Source organism: Psammomys obesus, unplaced genomic scaffold (assembly GCF_907164565.1).
Source record: "Psammomys obesus unplaced genomic scaffold, mPsaObe1.curated_primary_1811, whole genome shotgun sequence".
Classification (NCBI taxonomy): Eukaryota; Metazoa; Chordata; class Mammalia; order Rodentia; family Muridae; genus Psammomys; species Psammomys obesus.
In genome coordinates, this window is record NW_026587382.1 from 2,494,419 (window position 1) to 2,515,432 (window position 21,014).

At 49.5% G+C, this 21,014-nt stretch overlaps 1 protein-coding gene across 1 annotated transcript in view; it reads right to left on the reverse strand.

Moving 5' to 3' along the window:
• Mcl1 (MCL1 apoptosis regulator, BCL2 family member) overlaps positions 1 to 16,712 on the reverse strand; it is a 21,045-nt gene extending 4,333 nt beyond the window's left edge. The window contains exons 1-2 of the mRNA XM_055603742.1: positions 16,583 to 16,712; positions 5,468 to 5,505 (exon numbers count right to left, since the gene is read on the reverse strand). Of these exons, the coding sequence (XP_055459717.1) occupies positions 5,468 to 5,505; positions 16,583 to 16,712 (168 nt within the window). The remainder of the gene's footprint in view (positions 1 to 5,467; positions 5,506 to 16,582) is intronic.
• Positions 16,713 to 21,014: the final 4,302 nt, after the last annotated feature.

A 21,014-nucleotide genomic window follows, 5' to 3' on the forward strand; every position in this document is an offset into this window, starting at 1 on the left:
AGGCGGCCGAGAGTGCGGAGCGGGCTGGGCAGTCCCCCGGAGCCGCCGCCTCGCCGCTCTGACGCGGCCGGGCGCTTCCCGTAAAGGGGAAGGGGGCGGAGTTTCCGGAGAGCTGGGCGGGGCGGCCGAGGCTCTTCCGGCCCGGCGCTCGCGCGGCCTTCCTAACGACTAGGGCGCGCGGCGCTTGGCAGCCTGCGCTCGGCCCGCGGGTTCTGCGTCCGGCGCGCTGCGGGCGCCGCTGGCCAAGCGCTCGGCTTCCATGGAAGCAGGGCCTGCCGCTTTGTGCCGAGTTTTGAGTTCCAGGCTGTCCTGGAACTCCCTGCGTAGCCCAGGCTGGCCCGAACGTTAGGCAGTGCTGACACGACGGGCTTGTCCTACCTTTTTGTTTTGACTGTTCGAGACAGGGTTTCTCTGTGTAGCCCTGGCTGTCCTGGAACGCGAAGATCCTTCTGCCTCTGTTTTCAAGACAGGGTTTCTCCAGGTAACAGCCTTGGCTGTCTCCTAAAACTCACTATGTAGACCAGATGGCCTTGAACTCACAGAGAGCTTCCTGCCTTTGCCTCCCTAGTACTCCGATCGGAGTACTAGGCGTGTGACAGCGCTCCTGCCTCTCTGTTGTTTTTCTGCTATGATCCCCAGTGTCCCAAAATGAGGACGCTTCGTGGGCGTGAGTTATTATGTGAAAAGGTTCAGCCGGTGAGAGACTCCTGCCGCAGAATCCCAAGCCTGAGAACCTGAATTCCATACCAGGTACCCAACCAAAGGTGGAAGGAGCAAGCTGATGTCACAGAGCTGTCCTCTGGCTTCCGCAAGAGTCCAGCCCCTCGCCCACACACACTAATAACGTCTAAAAATGAATCATCCGCGGCGGCCTGTACTCAGTTGGTGGAGAGCTTGCCAGCCCTGGGGAGGCAGAGGCAGGAGACTCAGGTGTTAATGATCATCTTGGCTACGCAATGAGCCTTCAGTCTGAAAATAATAAGGTTAAGGGTGTCGCTCGGTTGGTAGAGAGCTTGCCTACCCCCTGTGGAAGGCCGGAGCTGATTCCCAGCGCCCCATAAAACGGTGGACATCTCTGAGGCTAGCCTGGTGTGCTGGCTAGACTTATGTCAACTTGACACAAGAAAATGCCTTCAATGAGGTCCAACTGTAAGGCATTTTCTTAGTCAGTGGTTGATGAAGGAGGGCTCAGCCCATTGTGGGTGGTGCCATCCTTAGGCTGGTGGTCTACAAGGAGGCCGAACGAGTCCCTAATCAGCTCCTGCCTCTAGGTTCCTGCCCTGCTAGAGTTCCTGTCCTGATGACTTTCAGTGATAAAGTTACTTGAAAGCAGCCAGAAGCCAAATAAACCTTTTCTTCCCCAAGTTGCTTTGGTCGTGGTGTTTCCATAGCAACAGAGATCCTCACTCTGACACCTGGTCTACATAGGAAGCTCCAAGACAGCCGGAGTTACGTGGTTTACATGGTGAGACTCTGTCTCAAGCAAACAAACAAAATGAATGATCAGATAAAGGTCCCAGGCTGGGACGGTGGCTTAGTTGATAGAGTGCTTGCCTAGCATAAAACCTGTAAAGTGGCTGCAACACCTGTAATTCAACAACTTGGGAGGCACAAAAACAAAACAAGGAGTGGGGAGAGGACTGGCCAGTGAGTACAGCTGCTGCCAGACCTGAGGGTCCCTGCAACCTACATGGTGGAAGGAGAGAAGCAGTTCCTGAAAGTTGTCTCTGACCACTGCACACATGATTGAATCCATAACACACACACCCCAGTTTTTTGAGGCAAGGCGTCTCTATGTAGTCTTGGCTGTCCCGGAACTCCCTTTGTAGGGCAGATCTGCCTGCCTCTGGCTCCCAAGTGCTAGGTTTAAAGGCCTTCACCACCACTGCCTGGCTTAAATACATAAATATTGAATCTCAGGTAAACAAGGAGACGGAACCATAAAACTTCGTAGGCAGGATCCAGAATCCCAGTGTTACAGGATGTGGCAGGGAGGATGCAGAGAAGCACTTTTCGGGTGCAGTGACTGAGAAATACTTCTGTAAAGAACTTTTCATCGTGAACGAGCGGCCTCAATATGGGATGGGGTACACAGGAGGCTTCAACAACTTAAATGTTGGAACTGAGAGAAATTTTTCTGGCCTAGGTGACGTGAAGGAAAGTTTTATGGAAGAGAGAGTTTTACCCAGATTGGCCACCAGTTGGAGGCCACCTTCCTGCTGCAGCCTGCCGAATTTTGGAAGTATAGCCTGAACTTTTAAACAAATATATTTAATTATGGATGGGTACAGGTGCATTCAGAAGCTAGAGGTTTGTGAGCCACCTAACTTAAGTGCTGGGAACTGAACTTGGGTCCTCTGGAAAAGCAGTGTGCTAGCCTAACCACTGAGCCATCTTGCCAGCCCCCTCTTAAAAGTTTTTTGAGACAATGTGACTTGTAGCCTAGGCTGGCCTTGAACATGCTGTGTAGCTGAGGATAGCCTTGAGCTAATGAATTCTCCTGCTTCTGTCTCCAAGGCCTCCTATTGATTTGGACTCTTATAAGCAGTTGGGAAACATGACACTAAACACCATGATGTGAGCTCTAATTCAGTTTCACTACTCTAACTGGGGTTCGGATGAACCCACAGGAGGGCCTGGAGGCGAAGGAGCGAATGAGGAACCTACTGCAATACAGTAGTCGAGTAAGAATGTTCCGGATGGCTGTGGCGGTGCACCCCTGAAAGGCCATCGTTCTGAAGGTGGGAGGCTAAGCCCGAAGCCAGCCTAAGCTACACAGAGTCTGTCTCTCAGAAACAAAACAAAACAAAACAAATGCTGGAGCTGGGAGCGGTTCCCTAGGCCTGTACTCCCAGCCCTTGATTGACAGGCTCAGGAGTCCAAGGTCACCCTCTGTTACTGTTACATAATGAATGACTCTGAGGCCAGCCTGGGCCACATGAGGTCCTGTCTCAAACACCAAAATCACCAATCAAGTTAAAAACAAAATCAAAAAGAGAGGGGCTGGAGAGATGGCTCAGTGGTTAAGAGCTCTGGCTCTTATTCCAAAGGACCTAGGTTCAACTCCCAGCACCCGCATAACTGTAACTCCAGTTCAAGGTGGTCTGACACCCTCAAACCAGTGCACATAAAATTAAAAAAAAAAAAAATCAAAGAGAGAAATGACAGGAAGCTCTAATGAGTGAGTGGTGGAAGGGGAAAAACTGGAAGATGGCTCAGGGCTTGCCTGCCAACAGGCTGGATGATCTGAGTTTGATCCAGGGACCCATGGGGCAAGGACAGAACCAAGTCCCTCAGGGTGTTCTCTGACCCTCGCAGGGTGCCAGGACAAACAGCTCCCAGCCTGGTCTACAGAGTGAGTTCCAGGACAGCCAGAGCCACACAGGGAAACGCTATCTCAGGGGAGGAGGCCTGGAGACAGGACCAACAACAAACAAATGAAAAGGCCACTTTGTGGCTGTTTGTGTTTCCCATTGGAATTCATATCTGTATGTCTATATCATGGCTGGGACAGCTAGTTTAATTTAAAAAGCTTGTTACAGTTACGTGTGTATGTATGTATGTACTGTGTATATGTCTGTATGTTGTATGGGGGCGGTACACAGAAAACAACTTATGGGTGTTGATCCTCCATTTCTACCGTGTGGGTCCGCAGGCTCAAACTCAGGTTGTCGGGTGTCGCGTTTGGCAGCAAAGCTTTTACCTGCTGAGCCATCCTGCTGGCCCGAGGTGAACAACAGCCCTCCCAACCCCCAGTCAAGCCTACTCCTGTCCTTCCCTGTTCCTTCCTCTGGTGTCCACATGCTTTCAGTCACGAATTACAGGCCAAGCCGCAGACTAGTCATGAGATTGAAGAAGACAGACTCTTGCCTCCTTTTGGGGTGGGATTATGAGTCCTCTGAGATTGTGAAATACAAGGGTTGGGCTGGGGGGTGCTGCTCATGTGGTAGAGTGCTCACCCAGCATCCAGGAAGCCGGGGTTTGCCCGGATGTGGAGAATGAGTGAAATCCCAGGACCGGCAAGATGGAGGCACAAAGCTCAGAGCCCGAGCTCATCCAGTTTGTGGCCAGCTTGGCTGATACAAGGCCCTGTTAAACAACTGCAAACATCTCCACCACCCCGCCAAAGAAAGGAAATATAAAAAAATGTATTTTATTTTCCAAAAACTTCCATAGGCGGCACACAAACCCCGCAGTAACAGCAGCAGCGTGGGGTGCCGCACAGCCAGCCTCGGGAACGGGGTTTGCACAGTGCAAAAGCCCAAACCTGAAAGAACGTGGCTCCCTTCATCCTCCTCCACAGACAGGCAGGTACAATTTTTACGACTTCTTTTTTCCAGACAGGATAGGATGTAGCCCAAGCTAGTCTCAAATCCACTCTGTAAGGAACGATGCCATCTTCATTTGTGTGCAGCGAGTGAGCACTGGGTGTGAGTGCTCGGAGGGCACTTCTGGGAGCCAGCTCTCCGTCCACCATGTGCGCCTCTGCCTGCTGAGAGATCTTGCTGCCTGGGCCTTAAATCTATGATCCTCTTGCCTCTCAGGACTGGGATTGTAGGGATAAGCCACCATGTCCAGTTAATTAATGTTTGGTGTTTTTTGTTTGTTTGTTTAAGCTTGTTTTTTAGGGGGGGTTTTCAAGACAGGGTTTCCCTGTGTAGCCTTGGCTGTCCTGGAACTCCCTCTGTAGAGCAGGCTGGCTTTGAACTCACAGAGATCTGATTGCCTCTGCCTCCTGAAGGTGAGATTAAAGGCATGCACCCCCCCCCCCCAGCTTCCACATGTTCTTTTTAATAGCGGATAAAGTAATGGATTTCATTATTTCCATACATTTCTGTCATTATACCTTGCTGTTGCTCATCTCCCTCTCCCAACCCCCTAGGAACTCAGTTTAAACTGAGACCTCTCGAGGGAAAAGAGGCAGTTCAGAGGAGTGCCTGTGAGCTAGGAACCAGCCTAAGGAAGTAGGAGTGCAAATATAAAAGATATGACAAGAGAAGATACAGAAAGACAGCAAATCAGGATGGGGCAGGGGACTAATTCCAAGCAAAAAGCAAAAACTGCCTGTCAGTGTGTATTTAGACACATCTCTATAGCAACCATTTGCTTCTTGTCTTTCTGTGACTGCACATCCTGAATTGCTTAAGTGTGGCCAGTAAGTGTAGGCTAGGGAAGTAAGTGTTCCCCTGAGTCAGGGGGACCCGTGCAGAAAACACAGGTGTTTGCCCCCGTGTGCCTCACCTTCTGGCAGCGCTCGTCCTCTCTTAACCCTCAGGCCAGACCTTTATTAACAGGCCTTGCAGGAGCCCAGCTCACACCTTTAATCCCAGCACGTGGGAGGCAGAGGCAGGCAGATTTCCAGGCCAGCTGTGGTCTACAGAGTGAGTTCCAGGACAGCCAGGGCTACACAGAGACACCCAGTCTGGAAAAACAAAACAAAACCCCCAAAAAAAACGAAGAACCGTACCTTGCAGGAGCCCCGAGTGGTGGTGCACACCTTCAATCCTAGAACAGGGGCAGGTGCATCTTTGTGAGTGTGAGGCTAGATGCTAGCCAGGGCTACGCAGTTAGACCTCATCCTATCTCAACGACATAGTGGCTGCACATAGTGGCCCATCATCTTAAAGAGAAAAAATTTATATCTCTGCATAAATCTCCCAATCAAAGGCAGTACCCTGCTCTAGTCGTGCTCCCTCTCATGATAAGAAATGGGTGTTTGTTTGTTTGTTTGTTGTTTTGTTGAGACAGGGCTTGTCTGTGTAGCCTTGGCTGCCCTAAAACTTGCTCTGTAGACAAGGCTGGCTAGGAGCTCACAGATCCGCCTGCCTCTGCTCCCTGAATTCTGGGACTAAACGTGTATGCAACCACCTCCTGGCAAGAAAGGGTTTTTTTTGTTTGGTTTTTGTTTTTTGTTTGTTTGTTTTGAGACAGGGTTTCTTTGTGTAGCCTTGGCTGTCCTGGACTCACTTTATAGACCAGGCTGGCCTCAAACTCACAAAGATCTGCCTGCCTCTGCCTCCCAGAGTGCACCAACAGGTCTGGCTAAGACTTTGTTTTTATTTTATTTTTTTCCAGAGCTGAGGACTGAACCTGGGCCCTTGGGCTTGCTACACAAGCGCTCTACCACTGAGCTAAGTCCCCAGCCCCAAGGCTTTGTTTTTAATTTGCTGGTTCTGAGGATCAAACCCAAGGCCTCAAGAGGCTACTACTTCATTCTTTGTCTTTTTTTGGGGGGTGGAAGAGAGGAGATGTCATCTCAAATAGTCCGATCTATCCTTGAACTCTTGACTCCCCTTCTTCAGTGTCCTCAATGCTAGGATCACAGGCTGGCTCCAGACTTAGGGAATCACTGTTTGCTGACCTATGACCTCTGTACCGCAGCCCAGAAATGGCTCAAGGTCCCAAACTTGAGTTATAGCACTCAAAGGTAAAGTAAGTTTTGCAAATATTTTGTGTTATTTTTACCAGTTATGTAAACTTTTATCCAGTTGGGGGATCCCCTTCAAGAGCAAGAGGAAGGGCAGAGGCTGTGGCTTCCCATTTTCACCCCAGGTGCCACTTTCGAGGCCACCCCCTGAGGAGAGAAAAAGGGGAGACTCCCATTGTGTGTGTGTGTATGTGTTTGTGTGTGTAAGGGTGTTTTGTCTAGATGTATATCTGGAAGCCTGTGGTTCAGCAGCAAGAAAAGGGCACCAGGTCCCCTGGGACTGGAGTCACAGGAGTCACAGACATGAGGTGCCATGTGTGCTGCTCTAGTGGAACAATCAGTGCTCTTAACCAGGAAGCCATCCCTGCAGCCCAGGGAGGTCCCGACTCGTGCGGTGGTAGCCCCTGAGGGTGGGAAGGGCTAAGGCTAGGCTCTCTGTCCCAGTCAGTTTCCACCAGGAAACCAGGGGGCATTTGGCCATGTTTTAGCGTTTTCCTCCTTTCCTTGAGACAGGTTCTTCTCCTGTCCTGGCTTCTACTGTGTAGACCAGGTTAACCTCAAACTGGGGTTGGGTTACAGGTGTGAGCCCTTGTTAAGTTGCTCAGAAAACCCAAAACCAACCCCAGCTGAGCTAATAAAGGTGCTGGTGTATGGGGTTTCTTAGAGAGAGATAAAGAGAGAGCACCTCACATTGCTGCATTGGCGTTTTGCCTGCATGTACGGCTGTGGATGTCAGATCTTGAAGTTATAGACAGTTGTGAGCTGCCATGTGGGTGCTGGGAATTGAACCCAGACCTGGAGGAGCAGTCAGTGCTCTTAACCACTGAGCCATCTCCTCTAGTCCCCTGTAGTTTGCTTCTAATAAAAGGAGTCTACCCTGGAGCCTTGGGTGAGCTTGTGGTCAAGTGAGGAATCTCTGGAGTCAGTTCCCACCACAAAAAATATTTATTCGGGGTCAACCTTTGCCTTGAATTAACTCATTCAGAGTTGGAGTACAGAGGCAGAACCTCTGATCTTAGCACCCAGAGGCCGAGGCAAGGGAGCCTGCTGCAAGGCCAGGCTAAATACCAAGACCTTGTCAAAAATCAGCCAGTCCAGGGACGGGCAGGAACTCAGTGGTTAGGAGTGCTTCCTGTTCTTTCCACAACGCTTGAGTGTGGTTCCCAGTCTGCTTCTCCCAACCACTGGCAACTCAAGCTCATAGGATCCAATGTCCTCTCCTGGCCACCAAGGGCACCTGCACTCACATTCAAATACCTCAACACTGACACACATAAATATACATGATGCAAATAATAAAAATCAGCACACCTGCAATCCTAACACTCAGGGAGGCAGAGGCAGGTGCATCACTGTGAGTTCAAGGCTAGCCTTGTCTACAAAGTGAGTCCAGGACAGCCAAGGCTACACAGAGAAAAAAAAAAAAAATCAGATCTGGGCATGATAGCACACACCTTTGAGCCCAGCACTTGGGAGGCAGAGTCAGGTGGATCTCTGTGAGTTTGAGGCCAGCCTGGTCTACAGAGTGGCTATCCAGGACAGCCAGGGCTACACAGAGAAATGCTGTCTCAGAAAACCAAAATAAACAAACAAATAATAAAAATCTTCCAGACTCAGCTGTCCCAGTGGAGAGGACCTGGGTTTCGGAGAAGCTACGCAACAGGCTGTGCGTTTCTCAACCCTGTTTACATCACTCATAGTGACTGCGCGGAACTCGCTGGACTCTGATGCCCCACTAGTTCCTAAGTTCTCAAAACCTCTACTTTTGGATATTCCTTTTCTCTCTCTCTTTATCTTATCCGAGGCAGGGTCTCGATAGTTCAGGCTGGCTTAGAATTCACTGTGTAGCTAAACTTCTGAGTTCAGCTGGCCCACCTGAGTGCAGAGACTATAATCACGTACCAACGCCTCCCAAGGGCTTGGCTGGTGCAGGAGGCTGGTTCTAGGGCTTTCTGTGTGCTAGGAAAGTCCTCCACCAGCCACCTGAGGTGCACCTGGCACTTCCCAACTGGGGCTTGGGGAATTAAGCCTGGACTGCATGACAGGCGACCGGCCTGGGGCCAGCAGTAGCTGCACATCTGCCTTCTCCTCTCCTCTCCTCCCCTTCCTTTCCCGGTCCCTTCCCTGCTCTCACTGTGCCGTCCAGGCAGACCTCAACCTCCTGGGTTCAAGTCCTTCCCCCACCTCCAGCTCTACCTGGGCCTGCAGGCTGTTCTGCCACACCCATCATGGGCATTTCTGTTCCTTTGGGTCAATAGAAGAGGAAGTGATGCAGAAATCCAATAGAGGAAGCTGGAGAATGACTCAGGCTTTCCTAATCATAAAAAGCATTTTTGAAATGACCCTTAATGTCAAGGCTCAGGACAATTGAATGATGACGCCAGGACTTTCCTTTATGCAGCGAGTTAGGATTCACGTGGGGCAGCTTCAGTCACAGTATGTGTCTGTGCCAAAAACACAAAACAAAGCAAAACAAAACCCCTCCCTCATAGGTCTGTTGATGTTTGAATTTCTGTTTCCCTTGGGTTTCATGTAGCCCCAGCTGGCTTCAGGCTCCCTGTAGCCAAGGACGGCCTGGAAGTCTTGAGCTTCCTGCTTACACCTCCCTTGTGCTGGGATTACGGGCATGCAGCGCCACAGCCTGTTTGAGTTTGAAATCCTGTTATCTGAGGTCACCCCCACCCCCAAGCTCCAAGACGGGAGTTCAGTCTCTGGGTCCGCCTGGTAGAGGGAGAGAACCCACTCCCCAAAACTGCCCTCTGCCCTTCACATTCACAAAACTGTGCTACACACACGCACATTCGAGGCCCCCCCCCAGACAAATACACAGAGATGAAGAATAATTTTTCAAAGTAAGTGTAATTTTGAAAAGGATAACGGTGTTGTCTAGTGATGCACAGCATTCCGGAGGCTGAGGTGGGGGACAGTTAAGTTCCAGACCAGCCTGAGCTAATACTGAGTCTGTGTTTCAAACACACAAAAGGATGCTGAGTGTGATCCAAGGAGGGAATCTAGGAATGACTTGAGGAACTCGATGGATTATGCAAATTCCCTCTATCCCAGCTGTTCCTCGCTGAATCTTCTGACAGGTGAGCTCAGGTGGCGGAGGACCTGCCTGACAGGCACCGACCTGTGTTTGCACCCAAGGACCATGTACGCTAGGTATGCCGGCACACCCTGCGAACCTAGCCTGTGCGAAGCAGAGACAGGTGGGTCAGGACTTTTGAAGTCACCCTTGGCTACAAAGTGAGTCTAGGCTAGACTAGGTACAGGAGACCCTGCTTCAAAAAAAAAAAGTTTCTCTGTGTAGCCCTGGCTACCCTAGAACTCGCTCTGTAGACCAGGCTGGCCTCAAACTCAGAGATCCGCCTGCCTCTGCCTCCCGAGTGCTGGGATTGTATGTGTGCACTCCACCATGCCTGGCAATATTTGTCTTTCTTGACATCTTTCATTCTTGATTATGGCTGCATCAGCTCCTCCTCTTTAGACAGTTATGGGCTGTTTGCCCCTGGCTGCTGTGACTAGCTCAGCAGTGCAGGCTAAGGACGATGGCTCCGGACCATGCACCTGGACCACACAGACATTCCCCCCCACCCCCGCTCCCAGGAGAAACCCAGGCATATTGGTCCTGCTTGGAAGGGGAGCACAGCAGCACCATGTCTGGCAGCCAGCATCCTTCTCAGAGAGCTCACACTTGTGCCTCGAGTTTTTCAAAGGTTAGTAAGCAGTACATGGCATTTCCACAACGATTAGCACTTACTTAGACTGTGGGGCCTTGTGGAAGGCTACTGCTTGTAAGATAAGAAGCAGTTCTTTATGGGCCTTCAGGTCTTTTCACAAGAACATTTTTTGTTTTGTTGTTTGTTGGTTAGTTTTGTTTTGCTTTGTTTTTTTTTTTTTTGTTTTGTTTTGTTTTTTTTGTTTTTTTCCAGATAGGGTTTCTCTGTGTAGCTCTGGCTGTCCTAGATTCCTTTTGTAGACCAGGCTGGCTTTAAACTCACAAAGATCTGTCCTAGAACTAGCTCTGTAGACCAGGCTGGCCTCAAACTCAGAGATCCACCTGCCTCTGCCTTCCGAGAAAAGATTTTTTATTTTTATTTTTAATTTTACTTTTATTACTTTAATTACATGTATGTGTGTTGGGGGCTGGGTATATGCAAGTGCCCACATTGGTCAGAGGTGTCTGATCTCCCTGGAGCTGGAAGCTGCCTGATGCAGGGGCTGGGAATTGAACGCAAGTCCTCAGGAAGAGCAATGTGTACTCTTAACCACTGAACCATCTCTCCAGCCCCTGTGAACTGGAATAATGACCAGTGTGGCAAGACCGGCATAATAGTGGCTTTCTGATGGGCTTTTTTTTTTTTTTAAATCAGGGTTTCTCTGTATAACCCTGGCTGTTCTGGAACTCAGAGATCCCCCTGCTTCCACCTCCCAAGTGCTGGGATTTAAGGCTTATGCTTAGGCGCTGACTAAGGCTTCCTTCACAGAAGGAAACTCATGCCTGGTACTGTAAACCTGGCCAAGAACCTGTGGCCTGGGAGCTCAGAGGCCCCAGGGGTGAACATACAACTATTCACTGCTGAGTGAACATAGTATCACACTGCCCTGTGGATTTGTGTCTCTACCTGTGGATGGTGCAGCTCTCTCTCAGCTTTCCTCAGAGACCTTTATGCAGCGCACAGTGGCTAATGCAAGAAACTCCCAAGTGGTCAGAGAGTAGAGAATAAGTGACTGCAGCTACCAGCCACAGATGGGACTTTTAGACCACAGCCTTCCCCCGAGATTGCGTGAGCCACAGCTCAGGCAGGACCAGAGCAAAATGACGTCTTGTGGCCGCGATGAGACCAGGGCACTCGTGGATGAAGCATGTGGTTGCCTGAAGACGTGCAAGCCGGGAAGTCAGGAGTGGGGGTGCACCCTTTCCTTCCAGGGCTCAGAGACAGAGGTAGTCAATCTCTGCGAGTTCCAGGCTGGCCTGGTCTACACAGGGAATTCAAGGATAGCCAAGGCTACACAAAAACAAACAAAAACCAGTCACACCAGTTAATATCCTAGGAAGGAGTGAAAACCCCTAAATGAAGAGCGACATGGACAGCTGGTGGTTTCTGGGGGAGGAAGAGCCAGGTTTCTTTAAGGGTTCAGTTCCTAGTAGGTGACCATGCCTGTGTGGGTGGCCCCATGCCCAGGCATAACTGGACAACACAAACTAGGGGTCAGGTCGTTCCAAAGTAAAGACGGGGGCTAGAGAGATGGCTCGATGGTCAGGGGCCCTTGCTGTTCTTCCAGAAGACCTGGGTTTGATTCCCAGCACCACACGCAACTCCCATTCTGGGGGATCAGGATCCTCTTCTGGACTCTGTGGGCACCAGGCATGCAAACGGTGCACAGACACACATGCAAGCAAAACACCCAAACACAAAAACGGAATAAAGACACAAAGAAAGGGGGCTTAGGGAGATGGATTTAGGAGGAGTCAGGAAGGAGTTAGAGTGAATATGACTGAAATATATGAAATTCTCAAGTAGTTTTTCAAAGTTAGGATGAAGACTTGGCATGGTCATACATGATTTAATCCAAGCACAGGGGAGGCAGAGGCTGGCGGATCTACATGGGACAGCCTGTCTTCAAAGCAAGTTCCAGGCCAGCCAGGGCTACATAGGGGGATTCTGTCTCAAAAACAAAGAGTGAGAATGAGAAGGGGGGCAGACACCCCCTGAGGAGGTGACCCGGGGATGCCAGGAGAGCAGGGAACTTTTCTGAGGGCTTCTAGGGTTCCTCCCCAAGCAAAAGTCCCTGAAGAGGCTCCATACCAAAATCCCCAGAACAAAGGAAAGACCTGAGTTTTTTAAATCTTTTAGGAGTGGGTTCTACTTCGTATGAGTTAGCTCAGCATAGCAAATATGACAAAAGGGTATGGAGGAGCCCTGGCTCATAAATCAAGAGCTGGCTAACCACAAAACTGCTTCATAACTCCCTGCCCCAGAGAAAGCTTGGGGAAGTGTGGCCTGGATTCAGGATGTGGGGTTGGCTAAAGCAGCAGGCTCTAGGTTCTGTTCTAACTTCAGAAGTTCAAGGTCATCGTTAGCTACTTAGGGAATTGGGGCTAGCCTGAGCTATATGAGAACCTATCTCAAAAACCAAAAGCACCTAGATTACAAAACAGCAGTCATTTGAGACACAAAATTGAATGTTAGTTGTTGGGATTCAGACTCAGGACAAGCGGCTGAGGTGCCCATTTAGCCAAAGCGGACCTGGCCTCCAGGTTCCCCAGCATCCCTCAGTCCCTACCCATTACAGGGCACGGCTGGCATACCCAGCCCCTCCCTCCCAGCATTTCTTCTCTTTGCTTCCCCACCTTTTCTGTTTCCCCCTTCATGGCAACTTCACTAACCCCCACGCCTGTGAGGTAGGTGACTCTGCTAAGAGCAATAAACCTGCCTTTTTTTTCCTTCCAGAAACCTGCATTTATATACTCTAATTTGGCTTGAATCGGCTCATTTTGTCCACGGAGATAAACCTTCATTAGTATTCAGACAGACACTAAAACTTAAGGATAGAAGAACTTTTATAAGGACTTACACAGCCACCCAATTCGTGATGAGAATTAAGAAGTTCCCAAAAGACAGGCATGGTAGTGTACACCTGTAATTCCAGCGTTTGGGGAGGTGGAGGCAGAGGCAGGCGGATCTCGGAGTTCGACGCCAGCCTGGTCTACAACGTGGGTTCAGGACAGCCAGGGCTACACAGAAAAACCCTGTCTTTAAAACACGCACACACATGAATGCACAGAAAATAAAAAATAAATTATTGAAACAAAAAAGGATTTAATGTTTGGGGCTGGAGAGATGGCTCAACTGTTAAGAGCACGTCTTGCTCTTGGAGAGAGGCCCCGGGTTTGGTTCTCAGCACCAACATGGAGGGGCACACCACTGACCTTCTGACCTCCAGCACCGGGCATACATGTGGTCCACACACCTGCAGGGAGAGGCTCATCCACATCAAACAAGTGAATCAAAAAATTAAATAAAAAACAATTCAGTGTTTGCTGGGGGCAGTGGTGCATGCCAACCCCAGCACGGGAGGCAGAGGCAGGCAGATCTCTGTGAGTTTGAGGCCAGCCTGGTCTACAACGTGAGTTCAAGACAGCCAGGGCTACACAGAGAAACCCTGTCTCAAAAAAAAAAAAAAAAAAAAAAATCAGTGTTTGTTAAGTAAGTGATTTCTTTTGGGCTGACTAACATGTTCTTTGTACTTTTTCATTCAAACTTCTAGTCTGATTTCTTTTTTCCAGCGCCTTCTCTGAGGTGGGACTTAACAGCACTGAGAGGCAAGCACCAAGGGGCTCCTTGGGCTAGTACTAAAAGGTCTTCTATGAGGCAGATGTCCGGGGACCGGCCCCCTCCCAATCCTCCTGCCTCAGCCGTTGTAGTCGCTGGGATTAGTCACACGCCCCCCCCCCCCCCCACACACACACCTGCACCCAACTGAGAAGTTATTACATGGGCAATTGGCTCCTAGCCAACGCTTTGTGTAGCTAAGGGTGGCTGTTGGTGAGGTCTAGAGATTTCCATGTGGGCGGGGCCGGGAGAGGAGGAAGTGGCAGCTTCACCCCCTCAGGTTTCTCAGTTCCTCCCTGGGCGAGGCCTTTGCTCCGCCCCTTGTTTCTCCCCAGTCTTTCAATTTGTGGGGAAATTTCCGCTAATGTACTGATCAATTTGTTCCCATCCTGTAAGGAAGGCAAATACAGAGTTTCCTAGTCAGTTGGGTTTCCATCCTTTTCTTTTTCTTTTCTTTTTTAAGAAGGTTCTCTTAGCTCAGGCTGACTCCAACCTGCCATGAAGCTAAAGATGACCTTGAACTGCTGGCCCTTCCACCTCATGTAACCTTGTGCTGGATTACAGTGCCCCACACTGTCTCTCCCAATATACTTTTATCTATTGAAGCCCTAGAGCTTGAACCCAGGGCCTTCCGAGGCAGCTCTCAGCACTAGGCCATTTGTACATGGCCTGCTTCAGAGTCGAGCTAAGCGCCTCTTCATGCTCTTTCCTGTCCCGCACTAGGACTGACCCAGACCTTCATCCTTTCCTCCCCAGGCTTTAGGAATTCTGGATTCATTTGAATATTTCACCCACTCAATTCTTCAAGTTCCTTAAATTTTTTCTAAATTAGATACTTTAATCTTCCTTTTGCAAAAAGAACATAGGGGTAGATCCAGGTTCAATCCCTAGAATCACAATAAAATCCAAAAAACCAAAAAACTAAAAACCCATGAGTCGCCTTACATCTAAACTCCCAAGTGTTTAGGAGGCAGAAGCCATCTTCGGCTACACAGTGAGTTCAAGACCAGCCTGTCTCAACAACAAAATAAAAAGGCTTTTTACAAAAAGCATTTCTTTGTTTATTTTTTCAAGACAAGGTTTCTCTGTGCAGCTCTGGCTGTCCTCACTTGGTAGACCAGGCTAGCCTCAAAACTAACAGAGATCTGCCTGTCTCTGCCCCCCCCCCCCCCCATTGCTGGGATTACAGGCGTGAGGCACCAAGCTCTGCTCACAAAGTGTTTCTAATTAAATTCATTGACATCAGTGGGCAAGAATATGATAACCAAATGTATAAACATATAAAATATAACCATTCTGTATCATTAATAAACGCTAATAAAAATGTCATGAGGCTAAGAGCCAATGACCCAGATGACCCACCATTGGTCAAGGATTGCCAGGCAGATGTTCTTTTTCCTCCTTTTAAAATATCATACCTATGGATATTTATGTTTTTAAGAAAATAGTTTTTCGTTTTATGTAGGAGTGTTTGCACGTCTGTCTGTGTATGGGTGTGTGGCTGGTGCCTGCGGAGACGCAGGGATGAGCTTGGATCCCCTGGAGCTGCAGTTACAGATGCCATAAGGGTGCTGGGACCTGAACCAGGGTTCTCTACAAGAGTCATCTCTCCAGCCCATTAACTCTTCTTTCTAAAGGTATTTGTGTACAGATGAAGCTTGGGGAATTAGCACCAACAGAATTGTGTGGCTCAGCAGTGGCTAGGAGGCGGGGAGTTCAAGGTCAAATACCTATTTATGGAGGTCCAGGCCAGCCTGGGCTTCAAGACAGCCCTTCTCAAAACAAACAGAACCCTGTCTTCCAAAATCAACGGAACAAACATCAGCTGTATGAGTCTCAGCTTCACAGTCTCACGTGACAATCCCCCAGGAACTGAACCATCCCAACATTAACTTCTCTCACACCCAGCAACTAGCACCTTGTGACTCCCAAGTCTTACATTCCAGCACCATCCCGGTGACACTGTCTGGAGCTGCCCCGTTACTCACTTCCGGCACTTCTGAATCATCTATCTCTTCCTTAAGCCTGTAAAGAATTCTGGGGCTGTTCATCATAACTGGGCTTACTTATCTAACTAGAACAGGTGGAGTCTTCAAACTATCTGTCACGAAGACCTTTGCTCTCCTGCCAATCCACTTGACATTTTTACAAGTCACCATCCAGGATTACACAGTTGTGTCTTCTTCACATCTACACCCAGGCAGCTGAGCAAGGCTGGAGAGAGCCGCTGTTGGCTGGTGCTCATGCAGTCCTGGCTTCCAGTTTGTTCCTTAACCCTTGCTTCATTTGAGATGCTCTCCATATGTGGCTCAGCTACTAGAGCTCTGAGCCCATGCTTAAACATCCCTTCTCTTTCATCTCTCTCCCCCTCTCTTTTTCTCTTTCTCCTCTCTTTCCTCCCTTCCCCTCTCCTATTCTCCCCTCCCCCTCTCCTATGCTCCTCTCCCCTCTCCTTCCCTCCCCTTCGCTACCCCCAACTCTCCAGCTCTATCTTTTTTCTGAGGCAGGGTTTCTCTGTGTAGCCCTGGCTGTCCTGGAACTCACCCTGTAGACCAGGCTGGCCTGGAACTGGCCTCCTGAGTGCTGAGGTTAAAGGTGCCTGCCACCACTGCTCATCTTTTTTGCATCCCTTTCTAGCTGCTCCTTTTACTCTCCCCACTCAACTTTCAGCTCAGTTAACTAGTGACTTTGACAGGTGAGTCCACAGCTGGGGGGTCGAGTCAGCTGTGAGGTTAGCTCAGTGACCTACCCCAACTGTAAACTGAGAAAGTCCAGACAGCATACAGACCACACCCTCTCCTTAGAAAGAAGCTCTTACCCAGCTGGCTTCCCACCCAGACGAAACTGAGCATCCAGGAGAGGCTGGCACACAGGGGCAGCTCAATAAATGTCTGCTGTGGGAGACGGTTCTGTAAGCGAACCACGCGCACCCAGGCTCCCACGCCCATGCTCGCCTTTCCATTTAGAGGCCAGGCGGACCGAGCAATGGCGTCTAGGGATCCTTTCCACCCAATCCTTCAAATGTGCCTACACCCCTCCCCATTTCCCATCCACACTAGGCAGGCGCTCAGCGAGGCTTTCCGCTCGTGATGCCCCTGCTTCAGCCTCCTGGGATTAGGAGCATGCACCACCCACCACGTCCAGCTGCCTAAACCACTCTGTCCTCACCTTCCTGTCCTCCACTTCAACAAGCAGGATGTCACCTCTACCACTCCAGAGAAACTGGTCTCAGGAAGGCCAAATCAAGCAGATACTCAGATACAAATTAAGTAGAGATTCAGTCCTCCTTCCTTTTTTAAAAAACGCCTTATGGTTTTGTTTTCAGAGTTAACGTCATTGTTAAATCAATACACGGCCACTGTGAAAATCTTGAAAATTACACAAAGAAGGCACATCCCGGTTATATCCCTGACAGTAGCTGTCCACTTGTGGGTACGTTTCTGTTCCCTGTAGTTTTTGTTTGTTTGGTTTTGTTTTTCAAGACAGGGTTTCTCTCAAATTCATTGAGATCTGCCTGCCTCTGCCTCCCCAATGCTGGGATCACAGGTGTGCGCCACCACTGCCTGGCTTTGTTCCCCGTAGTTTTAAATTAAAAAACAAAACAAAAAACCAAAACAACAACAAACCAAACCAACAACAACTAGGGCTTGGAGAGATGGCTCAGTGGTTGAGAGCAGCGGCTCCTTTCAGAGAATCCAGGGTTGGTCCCTAGCCCCACCTTCTTGCTCACAATCATCTGTAACCTCACATAGTTAAGAAAGCAGAGGACAGCTTGTTTGGGCTCTCACCTACAGAGCTGTCCCTCCCTGTCTTCTGCCGTGCCGGTTCTGCGGTTCAAACTCAGGCTCTCAGGCGTGGCAGCAAAGCTGCTTTACACACTGATGCACCTTGGGGGCTTTCCTGCACATTCCCCTCATCTGTTTTCCTTCGGGCTGTGAGCCCAGCCATCAAGGACGAAGCCATCTCTTCAACCCTCTTTGTTTGGTTTTGAGGCAGGCCTTTGCTAGCCTGGAACTCACTTACTGCCTGTCAACACACTGACTCCTTTACATTTTAAAATGTGATGTTGAAAATGAACCTAGAGCCTGGTGCCTGCAAAGCACGCCCTCTGCCACCGAGAGCAATCCCCAGCCTCTACACTTTCTGCCGTGTAAGAGAAGCAGGTTCGTTTCCTGCTCCCTACCCTAGACAGCATTTCTCTGTGTAGCCTTGGGTGTCCTGGATTCGATCAGTAGACCAGGCTGGTCTCGAACTCACAAAGATCCACCTGCCTCTGCCTCCCTGAGTGCTAGGATTACAGGTGTTCACCACCATGCCAGCTCTTAACAGGTTCATTTTTTTACCTCATCAGTATTTTATACCTACAGTATTTTATGCTGAAGTACTGAGGAGCTACTGCTGTTGCTCCCATGCCTCTCCTCCTCCTTACCCCCGCCCCTTCCTAAACTCCCTTCTCCTCCTCTTCCTAGTCCCCTCCTTCTCCTTGCCCCTTCCCTCTCTTCACAGAATCTTCTGGGCCTCAGACTGGCCTCAGCTGGATTGTGAAGCAGCAGGTGCTCTTGCGTGCCTGGTTCTCCCTGCCTCCACCTTCCCAGTGCTGGGATTACAGGCACATGCTTCCCCCACAGCCAGCGTGAGTCAGTGCTAGAGACTGAACGCAGGGCTTCAAGCATGGTAGGCAAACAGTCTCCCCACTGAGCCAAATCCCCTCCAAGCCTAGCTCAGACACATATATATATATATATATATATATATATATATGTATGTATATATGTATATATATGTATATATATATATATGTCTCTATGTTTGTGTGTGAGGGTAAGCATGCCATGGTGTGTCTACGTTCACTCCACAATAATAATAAATAAAATTAATTAAAATACACAAAAAAGCATTTTAGGAACTTGAGCCCGGTGTGAAAGTATTTAATAACCTAAATTTCTCTTAACTGGTGACAGCTGCACATTTACCAGGCTTTCGGTGCAGGCTGAAAAGCCTCGGAAGGCGGATGTGGGCCATCACTGCCATTCAAAGCCAGCTTGGGATTCAGAAGATGCAGTCCCCCAGCCAGCCAGCCAAGGAGCTGGGCACATGCTCACTGCTGAAGGACACAGACTTTGCAGAAGACTTGAGTTCCTTTCCAGGGCCCCGATCAGAAGGCTCACCACCTGACTCCAGCCCCAAGGGCATCTGACTCTCCTCCCCTCCTCCCCTGGCACATACATTCACCTGTTTACACTTACCCCCCCATGATTAAAACAAACATAAACCAGTGTATGGGGAACTCAAAATTGATATTGTATGCATGTATAAATGTGTGTTCATATGTCCAGAAAAGGTCTTCTGTACCCCAGGCTGGCCTAGAATTCACTGTATAGATCAGAGTGGCCACAAACTAGCAGCAATGTTCCGGCCTCAGGCTCCTGAGTGCTGGTATTACAGGTTTATGTCCCACACTAGCCTGTATGTTTACCTTAAAGAAACCACCACTATTTTTTGCATATTCTAGAGTTTTGATTAGGATCATATAAAAACAGGAATCCGATTATGCGTGTGCCCTCGAATGCCCAAGCACTTGTGTGCATGCCTACACACGGGGGATCAAAACCAGGGCTGGTGTGTATTAGCCACGTGCTCACTATTTAGCCACACCCCGAACCCCCTTGCTGTGTTGCCTAGGTTAACCTTACTATCACTCTATCTCGCCTTTGAAAGTGCCTGGATTCCACACGAGGCCCACTATGCGTAGGTGCTCAAAAAATACACATTTTTTTTGAGACCAGGTCTTATGTGTCCCGGGCTTGCCTTGAATTTGCTATGTAGCCTTGAACTTCTGATCCTGATTCCACCTCCCAAGTGCTCAGGGTACAGGGTTTTAGATGGTCCTAGAGACTGAATCTAAGGCTTTATGCATGCTAGACCTGCCCTCTACCAAGTAAGCTATATCTTCAACAGTTTCACTATGTAGCCCAGGCTGGCCTTTCCTTTTTTTTTTTTTTTTTTTGTTTTTGGTTTTTTGAGATAGGGTTTCTCTGTGTAACCCTGACTGTCCTGGAACTCACTCTGTAGACCAGGCTGGCCTGGAACTCAGAGATCTGCCTGCCTCTGCCTCTGGAGTGCTGGGATTAAAGGAATGCACCACAATGCCCGGTGAGGCTGGCCACTTGACAACAACTTTTAAGTTTTATTTAAAATATTTATATTATGTGTAGGTGTGTGTCTGCACATGGGTATGCTCACAAGTTTAGGTGCCCTGGGAAGGCCAGCAAAGTCACATCCCTGGCACTAGACTTGCAAGCACTTGTGAGCCCACTACCTGACATGGGTGCCGGGAAGCAAACTCAGGTCCTTGGCAGGGGCAGCCATGGCCCTCACACTGAGCATTTCTCCAACCCCAGCAGCTGTGAGCCTATTGCTTCAACCTCCATGCCCTTTGTTTGGTTGGTCGGCTGGTTTTTTGTTTGTTTTTTGAGAGGTCTCTGTATCGCAGGCTGGCCCAGAACTCACCGCATCTAGTGAAGGCTGGCCCTGCATTTGCAGCACTCCCCAAGGTGCTGGGATCACGGGTGTGTTCCACCTGTGGCTCAAATTCTCTAGATAGGCTCTCAATCCTTCCCGAAGAAAGGTCAAAGGGCCACTTATGATTTGTCTCTTGCTTCCCTCTTCCTATTTCTGGCCCCACCCCTTGCATGAACTGTTTTTATAGTTTCCAGAGGGTAACATGTCTGAGTCATTTTACGTATGTCCTTTCTCCCGGTGACATTTCCCCAGCCTAACGTCTGTACAAGCACCACTCCCACTCACCATCACAGCTCATCTTAGAAAAATGTTTTCAACAGTCAGGTCTAAGCAGCCTAAGCCTGCCTTGAACTTGCACCCGCTGTGTAGCCCAGGGTGCAGCTTCCGAGGTCAGGCTCAGGGCCCATGCTAAGCAAGCACTTTACACAGAGTGGCGTCCCCAGACTTTATGTGAAAGTATTCCTGTAACCTCAGGAAGCAGAGGCAGGAGGGTTAGGAGCTCAGGGCCAGCCTGGGGCACACAGTGAGGCCTTAGCATACACCACAAAAGGAGACTGTCACACTTTCAGGTGCCCCTCTGTCCTGTGGTCCTACCTGACTAGTCTTCCCTAATGTGTGCTGACACTTAACCGAGACAGACCCTCCAAGTGTGACACTTTGCTCTCAATCTCCATGAACTACCTTCTCCTCACCTCGTCTGTCCCTTCTTTAGGTGGCTCAGTGTCATG